This window comes from Candoia aspera, chromosome 2 (assembly GCF_035149785.1).
Source record: "Candoia aspera isolate rCanAsp1 chromosome 2, rCanAsp1.hap2, whole genome shotgun sequence".
Lineage (NCBI taxonomy): Eukaryota > Metazoa > Chordata > Lepidosauria > Squamata > Boidae > Candoia > Candoia aspera.
Genome location: NC_086154.1, coordinates 155,377,603 through 155,394,057, shown reverse-complemented (window position 1 = coordinate 155,394,057; position 16,455 = coordinate 155,377,603). Strand labels below are relative to the sequence as shown.

The window sequence follows — 16,455 nt, the reverse complement described above, 5'->3', positions numbered from 1 at the left end:
CAATGCTGGCAACATCTCCCCTCCTTCCCTCTCTTCTAGGAGTCTGCGATTCTTACCTTGACCACCCCCGAGAAGCTGCAGAAGTTGGTAGTTGCACGGTGAGTCCTCTTCCAGTTTGTGCTTCTGCAAGGCCCGCTGTATTACAGCTGTGGTCTTATCCTGGCTAGTGATCTGTAGGGAAAATTCATCCACTTACAGGTCACAACAGGTGAGTCTGATAGGCCCAACTATATGACAACACAGTGTAAAACACTGTTAAAGGATGAAACAACACATATAAATGACATATTACCAACCAAATAAAAAAGTGGTCACAGTGAGGAAATAGTGGGCTCTGAGTTTCACATTCTTTAATGTATTGCATTAAGTAGATCCCTTATCCAAAAACGTTGCCTGCATTTGAAAAAACATTAAAAATACACTAATTATGCCTCTGTACATACCACAGTCCTCAAACCTGATGATGGTAATCTCCAAAAATGCCTTCTCCTAACTAGTGCCCTCCAGTTGCATAGGACAACTTCTATAATTTCCAGACTTTGCTCACTTTGAATAGGAAGTATGGAAGCTTGAAATTTAGCACATGTGGAAAGCATCAAATTGGAGAAAGCTATTCTAGAGGATGGAAACAATCCAGTCTTATTCTCATCAAACAAATATACTTCTGAATGCTCAAGGACAGAACTGTCACAAAGGTTTTCAGATGTATGGATGGATTCTTTGGCTCTCTTCCTTCCCAGTAGTTCTCAACCTTGGCAATTTCCAGGTTTGTAGACTTCAACTCCCAGCATTCCACAGCCACAATGGCTATTGCTGAGAATTCTGGGAGTTGAAGTCCACAAACCTGGAAGTTGCCAAGGTTGAGAAACCTTGCTCTAGATACTTTGGTTCATTTTTGTTCTAGATCACTTACAGTATTTTGTGAGAGTTATTCTTCACTTTCTCAGTTCACAGCTTCCATTTACAGAAATTGTAACCCTGGGGAACCTCCTGATTTTCTTCACTGTTCATGTTTGAGGCTTCCTGACAAGTCTCCACACTTCTTGTGCAATCATGATCATCACATCTGATCTTTTGGCATGCTTTCCAGTCATGTTCTTATTAAACCTGCCCCAGATATTTCCTGCAGTCCAGAACGTGTGGCTTCCCTTCCACAACACTGCCTTCTCTTGGCAACTTACCACAATGCTGCGATAAAGGTTTCCGTTGCCACAGATGTTGTTCATATAGACCCGGACAATGCGAGATTCTGTCTCTCTTTGTTTAGAGATGGAAGGTGGCACAGGCAGCTCATGCAGAGGGCAGGTTTTCAACTGAGCCCCAGGTGGATTCTGAGCAGAGGAAGATGACCAAAAGTGAAATACATCATGGCTTTAAATATGGGGTGCCCCACCATTTTTGACATGCCACAAGAGACTTTTGGGCATGTAAATTGTGACTTTTGATGTTGGTGGAACAAATGGCATATCTCAAGAGCCTAACCAAAGAAGCCAAGTATCCAGAATCTAAACTAAAACACATTCCAGAAATGTTGCTGAATAGGCAGTGAAACAGAACTAAAGTCCATTCTAGGAATTAGAAAAATGATTGACCATACCATGTAGTAAAATTTTAGTTCAGAAGAAAAAATGACCAGGAAGATTTAAATGTTTTCCAAATAGTACTTGAATGGGCATTTCCAGTATCAGATTAGGTAAAGGTAAAGGTTTCCCTTGACATTAAGTCCAGTCGTGTCCGACTCTAGGGGGCGGTGCTCATCTCTGTTTCAAAGCCGAAGAGCCGGCATTTGTCCATAGACACTTCTGTGGTCATGTGGCCGGCATGACTAAACAGAACGCCGTTACCTGCCCGCCAAAGCGGTACCTATTAATCTACTCACATTTGCATGTTTTTGAACTGCTAGGTTGGCAGGAGCTGGGACTAGCAACGGGCGCTCACCCCGTCACGCGGATTTGAACCGCCGACCTTCCGATCGGCAAGCTCAGCAGCTCAGCGGTTTAACCCGCAGCGCCACCGTGTCCCTATCAGATTAGGGTCCATTTATTATTTTGGGTAGAAACTAACCTGTTTGTTCTATATGAAAGGCACTAGGACATTACTCACTCATTATGGCAAATACCATGTTGATGAATGAGGTAGGGTATGAGTACCTAATACCAAAGTTGACAGTTTGCAAACCAGTGGGCACATTTACTCCTCAGTCACAAAATATGCCACCTTTGGAGAAATGTGAGCTCCACTCACTTTTTTGCAGAGGTCAGCTGATCAACCTGATTGTTGGCAGCTGCCTTTAATAATAAGCAAAAGCACACAATCCTGGCCAACCAGGCCACCTGATTTGAACTTGGCATGGGTAGGATGGGAGTGAGGAAAGGGGAGAAAGAAAGCATGGATGAAGGAATGAGTAGAGTATGTGTGTGCACACATACACACATGAATGAATGTGCATGTATGTTGGCTGTTGATCCTTGACTTGGCAAACTATGCAAGTTTCAAGGACAGCATTGTCGCCTAAACTTGTTCTAACGATATGACTAATATTTTGAGCTACAAATATAATTATAGCCTAGGGTACATAAACACTTAACCCACACACCTACCTACTTAATGCGGATAGCATAGATTTTGCTTCCACAGGATCTACTCCATAAAAAGCTAATGTCACATTTAATGTATTAGCCTTCAAGGCAGTATTTCCTCTAAGCTGTTCACAGGGTATGAGTACCCAGCACTCATGACATGACCCTGCATTAGACTTGGTTTCCCGCTGTCTGTCAAGGTTGATGCACTAACAAAGGGCGCTTTTGCAAAGTAGTAAGCAAGGAAGGGAGAAGAGAGGCTTCTCACCTGGGAGCTAGACCGCTAGATTAAAGCTTTCTACCAAGCTCCAAGCTGAAGAAGGAGAGGGAAAGAAGAAGTGAAGCAAAGGGGAAAACTAAGGAGGATGCAGTAATTAATGCTAATAAGGAAAATAATGAATCAGGGATGAAACTGATTAAAAAATAGCATTAACTCAGATATTCCTATTTAAGTTACTTTTTAGACATCATTTTACTATGTATATATGTATTTTATGTACAGTTCTATTTTCTGTTGAATAAAAAATATGTAACATCTCAATCTTCTTTATAATTTTGGGTGCTTATAAATGTAAAGTGTGTTATGCACTTTTTTCAAGAACTGCTGCCTCCACCTCCTCTCCCACCTCGGTCCAGGGTTGTCTGGGACAAGCCAATGGGCTTCTGCATCTGCTTCCCTGGCTTAGAAGGTACATTGCTTGAAGGTGCCACAACTGATTTGGCTCCCTGTCCCTCACCAGACACAAAGAAGTTTACAAGTCCTCATAATCAATTGTCATATACCAACAAACATGTGGTTCATTGCCATTCTTTTCCTTGGGAGAGAAACTGCTGGCTGTGAAATAAGTATTCAACAGATGACTTGAAATGAAGCCTTTCTCAGCCCATCAGTCTGTGTCCAATGCAATCCTTCTGCCTGCAATAGATCCCACCCCATCTACAGATCAGCCAATGAAACCAGGGGGAGGGAGTCCTCCCTGCTGACACACTTTGGCTATGTCTTGGCAGATAATCTGCAATCAATCCCAGAAGTGAAGCAGCAGTTAATGACTTGATCCAGGAGCTGGTATAAGCTACATCCACTTTTCTAGAACACATGCCAGGTTTCTATATTGCTGAAAAGAAAGAAAATAATCTTCTGATTCTAAGACAACTTCTTCCAATCTTGTGGCCTTCAAAAACAGCCTCTGAGTCAGCATTCCCCTACCCCCCATGTGGAAAGATGGCATCCTATTTCATACATTTGGAAGCCACCAGCTTGAAAAAGGTTACCAAAATCTGTACAGGTGAAGGAATGTGGTTGAATGTTTTCATTGTTTTCAACCAGAGAAGTAAAAATATAGAGACACAATATATATTGTGGTTTCTGTACTGTAATGTCAGCTTCGACAACTGATGTTCATGTTCCTTTACGGGATATACAGTACTTATTAGCAAGAATGACATCCACTCCCTTCAAATACTCTCTGGGCCAATTTCTTACTCAGGCCTGTATCTGAACTTCTTGTTCGCTGTGTCCAAGATCTGTGGTCCAGATCTATGCCATATTCTACTATTCTCTGTGGCAGTCTTGTTACAGACACAAGAGAGAGTCTTTGGGATAATAATATCCACAGTGTTCTTCTAAACAACAACAACAAAAAAAGTGGGCCAGGTTCCCTCATTAATACCTTCCAGATGCTTGGTTTTAATTGATTGCTCAAAACCAGGGTATGTTGAAATTTTCTTCCCTTCTGTTTTGTGGCAACAATATGATAACTCTAGGCTTTTAAAACCTGTTTTTGATAATAATTGTGATGATGATTTCGCAAAGTAGCCTTGAGTGGTGTTCATAAAACCCTAAGAATAATGGTTAACAACAAAACAGTAAAATACAATAATTTTAAAAGAGTTATCTTATAAAGCCAGCTTTTGGTTGTTGCACTTGCATTGTATTGTGATTGTGTTCCACCAGTTGCATAAGTGCCCATTTCTGAATTGCAAGTCATCCAAAGACTTGAAAGGTAGGATAGAAATGGTTTTAGAAATAAAAATAAACATGTCACCTTGATTCCAGGGGATCCCCATGATGGGGAGCAAGGGGCACTGGACCCATCCTCAGAGTTAAGGCTACTGGAGGAACCCAGTTGCACAGTTCCAGCCTGTTCGGGCCCAGAAGGAGTTGCAGATGGTTCTGAGCCCAAGAGAAGCCTGCAAAGAAGGGTGGGGAAAAGGTCCAGACAGCAGGTTAAGGGAAGCATGCAGTTTCACAGATTCTTCTTGTCTCTTCTCATTAGAATAAACCAAATGGACCTCCCAGCATCTCCTCACACCCACCTCCTCCTTTCACCCTCCCTTAAGACTCTGATTCACCCTGCAACAACCCAGCAGCACAAACCACTTTTCTGCACCTGAGCAGCCCAACACCATGCATGGGCTCGAGAGGCTGGTGTAGATCTGGGGATGGAATGTGGATTTTGTACTTCAGAACCTGCTCAGGTCTAAGTTATTCTTTGCCATGTATTCATCACTGGGTTTAGGTCTTGGTTGTGTCATTTTCTCTGAGTGTCACTTCTCTAGCTCTCAGACCAATGCTCTATCCTTTCCTCATTTATAAAATTGCTCCAGAAATGATTCTAATTATCATTTGGAAAGCTTTATCATCTTGCAAATCCACTTACCGTACTTCCCTTGTTCAAAGTGTCTAATCACACTTTGGGTGAGTGTAGGGATGGGTGAGATCATCCATCACCATGGGAAGAGGTATCATCAGTATGCTGATGATACTCAATTATACATCGCCGTCCCAGGTGAAGTAAGTGATGCTATGACCGTCCTCTCTCAGTGCCTGGGGGCTGTAGGGGTCTGGATGGGGAACAACAGGCTTCAGCTGAACCCTGGTAAGACAGAGTGGCTGTGGGTGGCTCCTCTGCATCTGGGAAATTGTCATCTTTAGTTCTGGATGGGGTCACACTACCCCATTCAGAACCAGTGCATAACTTGGGGGTTCTCCTGGACTCACAACTCCTGCTCAAAGAGCAGATGGCAGTTGTGGCCAAGAGGGCCTTTGCGCAACTTCGTGTTGTGTGCCAGTTACACTCTTTCCTGGATTGAGGCCCTCCGGACAGTCACTCATGCCCTGGTCATCTCCCATATAGACTATTGCAATGCGGTCTACGTGGGGCTATCCTTGAAGATTATCTGGAAGCTTCAACAGGTCCAGAATGTGGCCGCACGGGCAGTTACTGGTGCCTCAAGATCGGCACATGTGACACCACTGCTGCACGAGCTGCACCGGGTACCAGTTTGCTTCCGGGTCCAATTCAAGGAGTTGGTTATCACCTTTAAAACCCTACATGGCATAGGACCAGGGTACCTGAGGGACCGCCTCATCCCCATTACATCGTCCCGTCCCACCCGGTCATGCAGACAGGTCATGCTACGGACCCTGTTGGTGAAGGAATTCCACCTGGCGGGGTCCAGGAGGCAAGTGGACCTTCTCTGCAGTGGCGCCCGCCCTTTGGAACATTCTGCCCCTAGAGGTGAGGCAGGCACCTTCGCTCCCAGCCTTCCAGAAGAATTTGAAAACCTGGTTCTGCCGCCTTGCTTGGATGGGAAGGGCAACAGCCCTTCCTGGGGGTGGCTGGCGCCATAGTGCCCTCCCCATTGAATGAGAACTTTTCACCACAAGGATCTTACATTTATTTATTGATAATGATGCTTTGTATCGTAATTTATGTTTTATGGTTTTAATTTGTTTATTTTGTTTGTAAACAGCCCAAAATCCCCCTTTGGGGGGAGATGGGCGGTGACAGAAATGTGAAATATAAATAAATAATCAAAATGAGCAAACTTCTGAATGTTTCTTCTCATGACAGCCTAAACTTCTAATGCTAGCACAGTTATACATTCAAAATACTTCATTCATTCTGCATATTCATTATATGCCCACAACAGTTCATTTCTTCTTTAATTTAGAAGTACCATCTCTTCCAAATTGTGCTTAATACACAGAAAGATTTCACTTCCACATACCCTGAGTTCCATGACTTCTCTCATACTGGGAGAAAGTGGGTTATAATTTTACCCAGAACCAGGAATTTTATGACCTGGAAAACCCAGACCCCTTGCAAATCTCCAGCAGCACAGGTTGTCTGGACTTGATGGTATATGAAGAAGGGGACACTGTGCCCCAGATTTACAGCACCTGTTAACTTAAGGGCAGCCCCGCTGGATCAATTCAGGTGACTCTGGATAGTCTAGTACCCTGTTTTCAGCAATGGCCAGCCAGATACCTCAGGGAACCCCACAATTAAGTAAACAGCTTAGTTTGTTGACTTATACATTCCACTGTGGTTTTAACCTGTCCATACCCAAATTAACCCAACTTTGATTGCCCCTCCCCTCAGCAAGAGCACAGCAAGCTGTGGGAGCCAAAAAAAATCACAGGGCAGATGGAATGCTTGTCTGGAGCATGGAGGGAAGGATCGGGTGCCAGGTGAGAAGGCAGAGGGCAGGAAGGAACACGAACGGTCTCCCCTCACCAGTTACTGGGCTGACTTACGAGCTGAAGCGCTTGGTCAGGCTGCGATGCAGCTTTGGCGAGTTGGGACAGGAGTCAGCTGGTGGCTCTATCATACGAGAAATGCGGTGGCTGGAGGAGAACAGTGAAGACAGACTCTCTATCCATATCTTCTCAAATGTTGACTGAGTATGCACAATGCACTTTGGGGTGTAAGGCCTGCACTCCTAGCCCCCATAATCTCACCTTACTGCTTGTTCACTCATCAATTCCCAGAAACCTTTCTGATTCTCTATCTTGTCCCATGCTCTCGTTGGATCTTTCACCATTACTGAGTCAGTCCTATTCACCCATCCTTGAGCTGGCAAAAACAGTGCCAGCATAACATTGGCTGTTCCCATTGCCAACCCCTTTCTTGCCTCTTTTGAGTCTATTCTGAGTTGTTGCCCAATGGTGTTGTCCTAATTAAGTAGTGAGCCACTTATTTAAGGGTAAGGTGCCTTCGCTATCCTTGCTACTGTCCCCTTTCAGCATGTTACCATCCAAAGGGGGAATTTCCACCATCAGCTCACTGCAGCAGGAATGGAGCTAGTCTGACTCTAAGACTCTCTCTGGGCTTCTCTAAGCTGGTTTCACACCATATTTGGCACATCGTAAGTTAAAATAGTGTGGAATAAAGAAACACGGGAAGACAACTGGGCAAAAACAGCCTCCTTTCCTCCTTCTCCTTCCCTGAGTGTGCTACTGTCTAGGTCTTGAAAAGCAGGAGAGCTGAACCTGACCAGCTGGTGAACAGCCACTCTCTTACTTTGGTAGCAGGGAAGGAGGACAATGACTGCACCTCACATATACGTATAGGGAATCTCTCAAACAAGCAGCAAAAAAACAGTTCAATGTCCCTCATTATTTTCTGAACACTGTGCTGAGGAAAAAATAAGGCTGCTGCCTGTTAACGGAAAGATCACCCTTGATGCCATTTCACAATACTGTTAAAGTGTAATAGTGTAACTATGTCTCTTCTTCCCCAAATAACGTAGTCTGCTCTCCTCTCTTCTGCTTTCTTGGCAACGTGAGATAATTCATTTTCAAAAGTAGGGATGGGGAGAATAACAAGTATAAAAGGAACTGAGGAAACAGTGCTAATGCTGAGAGAAACTGCTGGGACAGAAACAGCTGTTGTGGAGGCCAGCTAGTGGCCAAAGAAGAGGGAGTGCCTATTCTCCGAAAAGACACCTGTGGTCACACCCACAATAAATTAGCTGACCTCGCCTTCAAGGTGGTGGGTGACACATAGTTATGGACTTTACTCATCTTGAAGCTGTGGTGGATAACATCAGCATAATGGGTAAGTACTACACCTAATGATGACTTAGACCAGTGTTTTGCTACCTCGGCAACTTTAAGGTGTGTAGACTGCAACTCCCACAATTCCCCAACATAGAACTTTAATCCCCTTTCCCACCTCTGGTCCTCTGAAAGCTGGTGGTGGTGGTGGAAGGCCAAGTGGAAGGTTGGATTCAGGCAAAGACTGTATCCCTGACAAGACTCTTGCAGATGACAGATGCAGAAGAGGATTGCTGCCTCCTAGGGAAGAAGCAAAAGAGTGGGGTATATGACAGAGTCATCCTGCTGCTGTGGTTGTACACATGTTCACTCTCTTGGTGACAAGGATTATGGACCCTGCTTCCATGTCAGAGATAGGCACGAAACCAGGAAATGTTAGTTCCTACCCTTATCCTTCATCCCTCCAGTTCTTCTACCTTAGATTTACCTTGCGCCTCTTCTCAAAGTTAATGAGGTGGCCCTGTGGAATTGGAAAAATAAAACAGAACAGAGACTGTGAGCAGCACATGGAGACAGAACTTAAGCTGCAGCTAGTTGAACCGCCCCCCCCCCCACTAACCCTTTGTGTGCAGAGTTTCAGGCTCAATCATCCCATTTTTCAACTAAAAGGAATTCAGATAGCAGAGTTGAGACCTTAGACAACTGTGGCCAGCCAGAAAAGTAAGAAAGAACCTTGTGACATTTTAAAGAGTAAACAAAGGCATCGGGACATACGATAGATTGGATAACACAAGACAAAGGCAGCCCTCTGGCAACTGCTGAGATGTTCCCTTCCCAACTCTCTCTCTCTCTCTCTCACACACACACACACTCACACCACACTTTCAGAAGTTGGATTGAGAAGAGAAGAACTGCTCTCCAGCCATGCTGCCTTCTTCCTTTCCTCTTCACCAATGGCTTCTGGTGCAGAGGCATGTTTAGGAAAGAAAGAGGGGGTCAGTGCATGTTTCTCAGCTGCTTGCAAAAACTGCCTTTATAAAAAAAAGGGAAGGGAAAGAGACAAAGAAATTCTTCAGCTCTCTAGAAAGTTGGGAAAACTGGAGTGGGAGGAGTATACGGTGTGCATATATGTTTTTGCTGATGTTAATACTTTATTTCTTTGGGGTGTGTGGTATGCTTACGGGGCCTTTTTAATGACTTTTTGTGCATTCTTGTGTAAACTGGAGTTGGAAGCTTATAACTTCATGATGAACTGTATCTGCTCAGTGTGGGTACCATGTAGTAAGTGGCTGGTAAATACCACATCCTCAATGAGCACAGCCCTCTGGAAGTGAACTGGCAGGCAAGTCCATAATGGAACCAGTACACCACCAGATGCCCAGATTCTAAGCTGAATAGGGCCTTGTACTGTACATCATAAGAAATCCCTTGAATCTGACTCAGTAGTGGACTGGCATCCACCTTGGTACAGTGCCTTCGGAACAGGTGTCAACATGTTTACGGGAGGTTTCCTCCTTGAGGAATTGTGGCATTTGGTACTAGCTGCAGATTCCTGGCCAGCCTCCAGAGTGATCCCGGATACATCACAATGCAGCAATTCAAACTTATGTGCTAAACATTCTTCTGTGTAAGGGGCATTCCTTTTCCTAAAGGTGCTTGGTGAAAGTAAAGCAAAGGAAACCCCGTTCACATACGTTCAATATCTCAAACCAGATGGGGTTAAATAAATAAGTTAATTTGAAATGCCCACTCAAGTGTCATGGGAACAATGGTTTGCCCTTTTACCAGGTGCTCACATTCTCCTTCCCCCTCCTTCAGCCCTCTTTCAAAAGATGCTCACCTCCACAAAATCTGGCAGTGCTGTATCCAGCATGATCAGGTCAGTTAAAAAGGTGCCAAGGTATGGGATGGTAGGAGTCTGTGACAAAAAAGTGGATTCATTAGATGAGTATGCCATAACACCAGCAGTGCCAAGCAAGGAAGAAGGATGATATAATTTTCTCCATCTTCTTGTGGGATCCCTCCCACCATACCCACTTGTAAATGATTGCAAAAGGGGTGCATGTATGTAAATCTAAGACCATGATGTGGGAGGAGAGACAGCAAAATTACAAAAACTCTCCATGAAAATTGGCAAATGCATGCATTAAGTGCTCCACCCAGAGAGTCACAAACAACTTTTGGAGTGGAAAGACTTGCAAACCATTTTAAAGCTGACCAGGCTTATATAGAGAGCCAATTTGGTGTAGCAGTTAAGGCATCAGGCTAGAAACCAGGAGACCGCGAGTTCTAGCCCCACCTTGGGCACAAAGCCAGCTGGGTGACCTTGGGCCAGTCCCTCTCTCTCAGCTCTAGGAAGCAGGCAAGGGCAAACCACTTCCAAAAAACCTTGTCAGGAAGACTGCGGGGACCTGTCCAGGCAGTCTCCGAGAATTGGACATGATTGAATGGATAAAAAAAAAAGTAGAACTGCTTCCAGAGGTGGTTTGCCACTGCCTCCTTCCTAGGGCTGAGAGAGAGGGACTGACCCAGGGTCACCCAGCTGGCTTTCATGCCTAAGGCGGGACTAGAACTCACGGTCTCCCAGTTTCTGGAATAGGTCTCAATGAACTCAGCAGTGCTTGTTCCTGAGTGGAGCAATCTTCTGCATGCTGGGCTCCTTCAAACACACTGGGACTATAGAACCCAGAATGGGGAATTTCACAATTCAAGGTAACTCTAGTATGAGACACCAAAATTCATATTAGGGCAATATTTTTCTTAGGCCAAATCAATGCCACAAAATAATGCACATGGTTTTGAGTTCTCATGAATCATTCATCAGTATACATCAGATACTACTCATAGTTCTACTTTTCCAAGAGGTGAGGAGAGTCAAAACATGAAGGCACTGCTTTTCTGTGGCAGCACCAACTCTTTAGCCCCCTGCTTGCTGACCTTCAGGAAAAAGTTAAAAATTATTTCAGAGGGCATTCTCCTAGTTTAGGAACGGTGCCGTTTTTATTTCTTTTTGTTTGTTTTCTCATTTTTTTCATTTGTTGTGAATATTGTTTTTATATTATTGCTGTTGCCTTCTAATCATACTGTGGACGTTCTAATTTTTTGTTATATTATGCACTATGGAAGCCTCTGAGAGTCATGAGACTTTGGTGATTAACTGCAGCAAAATGCTGGAGGAGGGGAAGAAGCAGCTGAATGAAATCGAAATTTTAGAACTATGATCTAAGGTTGTTTGGAAGAGGTTGAATTTTCCTTTCCTAGCATCCTGATGACCCTTTGCCATTACCTTCCATCAAAGGGCAAAGACAAGCCTGGCTGGATGCAGCTAAGGAGGCAAAGCTCTATTTTCTCCATTTGAAGTCTCACCTTCAGAGAAGTCCTGATTGGTGTTTGATGATTTCTCCATCCATCACAAGGACCCTGAGTATCTCCTTCCTATAGAAGAAACCCAGAGGGCAAACTGATGTTAGATGGTATCAAATTAATATGTACCAACTGACCACCTTAGACTACACTGGGAATCAGTCAGTGAAAAATGTCAATAGTTTTTCCTCATTACTGCCATGAGAGATGCTACACTCAGCTAAACCTCAAGCTAAAATCAACCAAGCAACACATCTTAAAATGTGCCTTAAAAATGTGGCAGTTCTACAAGGTTTTCTTCTGACATAACGTTGCCTCAATAATGACTCTGAAGTCCACTGCTCCATCTGATGATGATGGAAGTATATACACTAATGGGGTGGAATCAAGGAAATGTCACTAGGAAGACCATAAGATACTAAGAAGGCCAGAGTTCAGATAGCTGTCATCACGGTATGTTCTCTAAAGGGAGACCATATTTACAGTTGTAGATATCTTTGTAGATATCCTTAGCTTTGTCAGTAAATCAAGCAAAAATGGAGGAGAGGGGAAAAGGACAAGGGGCTGATGCTCATGTCCTATGACTGGCATTCAGTTATAGTTCTGGGTGAGAACCTTCTTTAATTTTTCTCTTGATAATTATTTTTCCTCTCTTGGGCAGCTGACCAAAATACAGAAGCCACTCTCACCTTGCCACCAACTCACATCTGGAGTGGTTCATGAGTGCCACACAGCTAAATATCCCTAATGCATGTTAACTAGCCAACCACGCCTAGGAACTTAACACGCACATTTCATTACAATAAAAATCTAATACAGCTGAGCCCTTTTTGATGCCAGACACACAATACTGGCCATCCACTTCTTGTATTAGTTTTGTTAAACTTCTTCTTCTCTGACCATTCTTAAGAAATGGCAGCTGGAGAAGGAATTAGTGGATTGAGGAAATGGGATGAACTGAAAATCTCAAACTGCATATCACCCCAGCTGCTTATTGGAAAAAAAAAAGGGCATTTGGGTAAGCTAAGGCTATAGTGCTACACCCACTATCCTGGGACTATGCCTGATGAAAATAATTGGGACTTGCTTCTGAGTAGACAGTGGATTTCAACAATTTCAATAAGTACTAAGTGGAGTAGGGTTCCATAGGCCAGGGTTTCTCAACCTTGGCAACTTTAAGATGTGTGGACTTCAACTCCCAGAATCCCCCCAGCAAGGCTGACTGGGGAGTTCTGAAAGTTGAAGTCCACACACCTGAAAGTTGCCAAGGTTGAGAAACACTGCCATAGATTGAAATCCTCAGGACAAAGAGAGTACCGGAGTGTTGGGAACTTCTCAAAAATAAAATCCTGGATGAAAAATTACACACCATTCCAATGAGAGAAAGAGTAGAGGAAATGGTTGTGAAAGAATATGGGGTTTTGACTGAGCTAAGAATTAAATTGAAGCAGGAAGAATATCTTAATGGTAATAGCTGTTCAACAATGGATCAGATTGCCTTAGGAGGTGGAGGATATTCCTTTGCTGGAGCTATTTAAACAGAAGCTGAAAGGCCACCTCTTGGAGATACTGTAACAGTAGATTCCTTCGCTGAGCAAGGTGGTAACCTGGAGCACAGTTTCTTAAACTTTTTGCTCTCAGGACCCCTTCCCAGTTTTAAAAACTCAGAGGACCCCCAAAAACATTTTGTTTGTATGGGTTATATTTATCAATATTTACTATATTAAAATTTTAAATTGATGCATTTGTAGAATATTTGTTTATTGAATCGTATAAAAATAACAGTATTAAATCCATTAGATATTAACAGAAATAAAATATTTTTATGAAAAAACCCTGTATTTTTTAACAAATTAAAAATAATAATGAGAAGAGTGACATTGCTTTAAATTTTTGCAAATATCTTCAATATCTGGCAAATAACTTTGATTTCGTGGACCCTTGTGAGGGTCCTGGGGGACTCCCAGGGGTCCTTGGACCACACACTAAGAAACACTGGCCTTGAGGATCACCATCCCTTACATGCTAATGGTTCTATGATTACTGTACATGGCAAGTAGAGTACCAGATCTCAGCTGCAAAAATCTGGAGACCCACTAGATGGCAGCAAAGAAATACTGAAAATGCTAACTCTTTGTTGATAGAGAATGATCCTCTGGATTTTTGCAGCTGTGATATGGGAGCCCTCCCAAATCAGAAACTCAGAAGGAAGTATCATTTAGGCGTCAGTGGGCAAATTTTCACGGCAAATGGGGCTCAGAAATCAAAATGTTCCCTCATGAAATAAAACTATCATATCAAAAACTAGTGTGAGAAAAAAGGAATTTTCTGTTTGTCACTTTTGTTTGCTTTGCAGAGGCATTCAGTCACGTGAGTCTCTACTTGAACTTTAAAATTATTCAGTCCAGACACAGATTGACCAGCTCAAAGAGAACAGAAAGGAATGTAAGCTGTACATTTAAAAAGAATCTGAAAACTAAAGTGGAGCTTTCCAATATTCTGAAGTATTGGTCACTTTCAGATATTCTGTCCCAGCTTGCTAAATCATCATCCTGCAACTACTAGAACAGCAGGAGTCCCTTCTTGCCTCTCCCCTCTTTTGTTTTTCTCCTTTCAGCCTACTTCAGGGAAGGGAAGAGAAGAGGGAGAACAGTCCCGGTGTTGCTTTCTAGCAGATAAATTATGATGTAGTCAACCGAGAAATGAGCATATTAACTTGAGCCAATTCTTTTAACGAGTTATTTGGTACTTAAACAAATGAACGTGGAAATCAGAGGCTACAGAACTGCAACTAATTAACAAAGTAAGTGAATACCATTCTCCATTTGCAGGAGAGGGTGGGAAGTTATTGTGTGCTGACTTGTCCTGTGAAAGTTGGCGAGGTGGGGATATCTTTGGTGAGAGGATAGGTCTCCCTATTGGCTGGAAGAGGAAGTTGGTGCTTTTGGCCCCAGGTGAGACAGAGTGCCTTAGTCAGTTCTGAGTGAGCCCTTAAACAGAACAGACTAAATCCTGCTCAGCATTCATGGAGGCAGAGCTTGCCTTTTGGAAAGCTGCACGTGTACACTGTTCTCCCTTTCCTTCTTCTCAGGAGACATTGCCCCTACCTGCAGCAGGATTTCTCGGCAGTTCAAGTGATTGTGGTCTTCGGAGAAGATCTGCGAGAGCTTTCGAAAGGAGCTCCTGGTGTCTCTGTGGGATAACATGCAGAGTGGCCTGAAATGCGGTCTGCCCAATGAGCTGGTGTCCCTTTCTTGTAGAACTGCTCTCCAGGAAAACCCCTGGGACCTGCCATGATGATGTGGCCTTTGGCCAAAGGGAAGGGAAGCCTAGTGGTAGTGTGGGATGTTTGACCAGCCTTTGCCCTCCCTCACCTTATTCCCTTACAAAGGCTTACCTGCTGACTGCAGCCCAGGTGCGCTTTAGTCGGTAAATAGGGTTGGACTGGAGAGCAGAGAGGATGGCGTACAGCGAGGAGAAATTCCTCAAGGCCCGGCATCGCTGGGAGTTTGGCGTTGGGGAGGAAGAGATAAACAGTTAGGTAAGGGGGAAAGATCATAGCCATGTGCACAAAGGTTGCCAAAGAGAGGGAGGCACAATCAGTTAAATAAGGGTGTAATTTTAATTGATTTAATCCAATTAATCCAGCGTTAAGTGGAGGGCTAAATTTAAAATGAAAATGTGTGTTTTTTAATACTTTAACACTGGCAATCATTTGTAAAATAGAAGTTATCTCACATTTTTTAACAACTCAGGGATGCAAGTTCTGAAAATATACACCCAAAATTAAATTAAATTTTTAAAAATATATATACTGTATGTTTACTAAATGAATATTTAAATGTGTGGATTTCCCTAATTTTGAGGCAATTTATTAACATAGTTTTCATGTTTAACACATTCAACGTGGGTCAAGGTTGCTTTTTTTTAACTGAAATAATCTGGGCCTTTGGCCTGCAGAATATTGAGGCCTGTCTTTATAACCCAACCTCTCATTGTGAAGGAACAGAGGAATGAGCATGATAATTAGAACAAACTATTGATCTTTGTGACAGGTTGAATCCAGACTTGTCTAAATATGACAAAGTTGGATTCAGCCTATTACTGTCCAAGAGAGCTCCCACTGGTGTCAGGTTCATTGCCATGCCTACTCTGACCTTTCCTCTGCAGAACATAGTCTGAGATACTTCAACACAACAGCAATGTGTGACCTGAGACTTCCCCGGGGTCTATGAAGTTGCTTGCTGTGCCCATCCAAAGGCATCCAAGGAGCCCCACCAGATTTATGCAGTTTAAAAGAGGTGTTTACTCTGACAACCAGCTGACCCCTATTGGGGCCACAGGATACCTTCCTCTTTCAACCTCTGCCCTTTTCTCTCCAGCCACACTAGCAATAGGCCAGGGTGGCTCCCCACTCAATGCTTTTGCTCCTCTTGCCTGCCCTGCAATTGCCAATCTGCATGCTGTGCCCATCAAGCGTGCTCAATTCTCCCTCTTGCAGTTTTCCACTCTATTTTTTTTTTTATTCATCCAGAAAACTCAGGATCCCTTTACTTTGGGGAACAGAAATGTACAGGCTCAGAGCATACAATGACTGAGAAGAATTCACATTATGCTGAAAAATAACAAGAAAACCCTTTCAGGGATGTGAACCGAAAAAGGTTGCAAGAGACTTCAGTGATAAACATTGGCAGGAAATAGGGGAAGTTCGTCACAGATAAGGAATGC

At 43.4% G+C, this 16,455-nt stretch overlaps 1 protein-coding gene across 1 annotated transcript in view; it reads right to left on the bottom strand.

Moving 5' to 3' along the window:
* The window catches only part of RGL3 (ral guanine nucleotide dissociation stimulator like 3), a 28,658-nt gene that overhangs the window by 1,105 nt on the left and 11,098 nt on the right, over positions 1–16,455 (bottom strand). Inside the window, exons 7-16 of the mRNA XM_063294430.1 lie at positions 15,125–15,228; positions 14,835–14,919; positions 11,731–11,799; positions 10,205–10,282; positions 8,852–8,884; positions 8,543–8,664; positions 7,123–7,212; positions 4,625–4,769; positions 1,182–1,331; positions 57–171 (exon numbers count right to left, since the gene is read on the bottom strand). Coding sequence (XP_063150500.1) covers positions 57–171; positions 1,182–1,331; positions 4,625–4,769; positions 7,123–7,212; positions 8,543–8,664; positions 8,852–8,884; positions 10,205–10,282; positions 11,731–11,799; positions 14,835–14,919; positions 15,125–15,228 — 991 coding nt within the window. The remainder of the gene's footprint in view (positions 1–56; positions 172–1,181; positions 1,332–4,624; positions 4,770–7,122; positions 7,213–8,542; positions 8,665–8,851; positions 8,885–10,204; positions 10,283–11,730; positions 11,800–14,834; positions 14,920–15,124; positions 15,229–16,455) is intronic.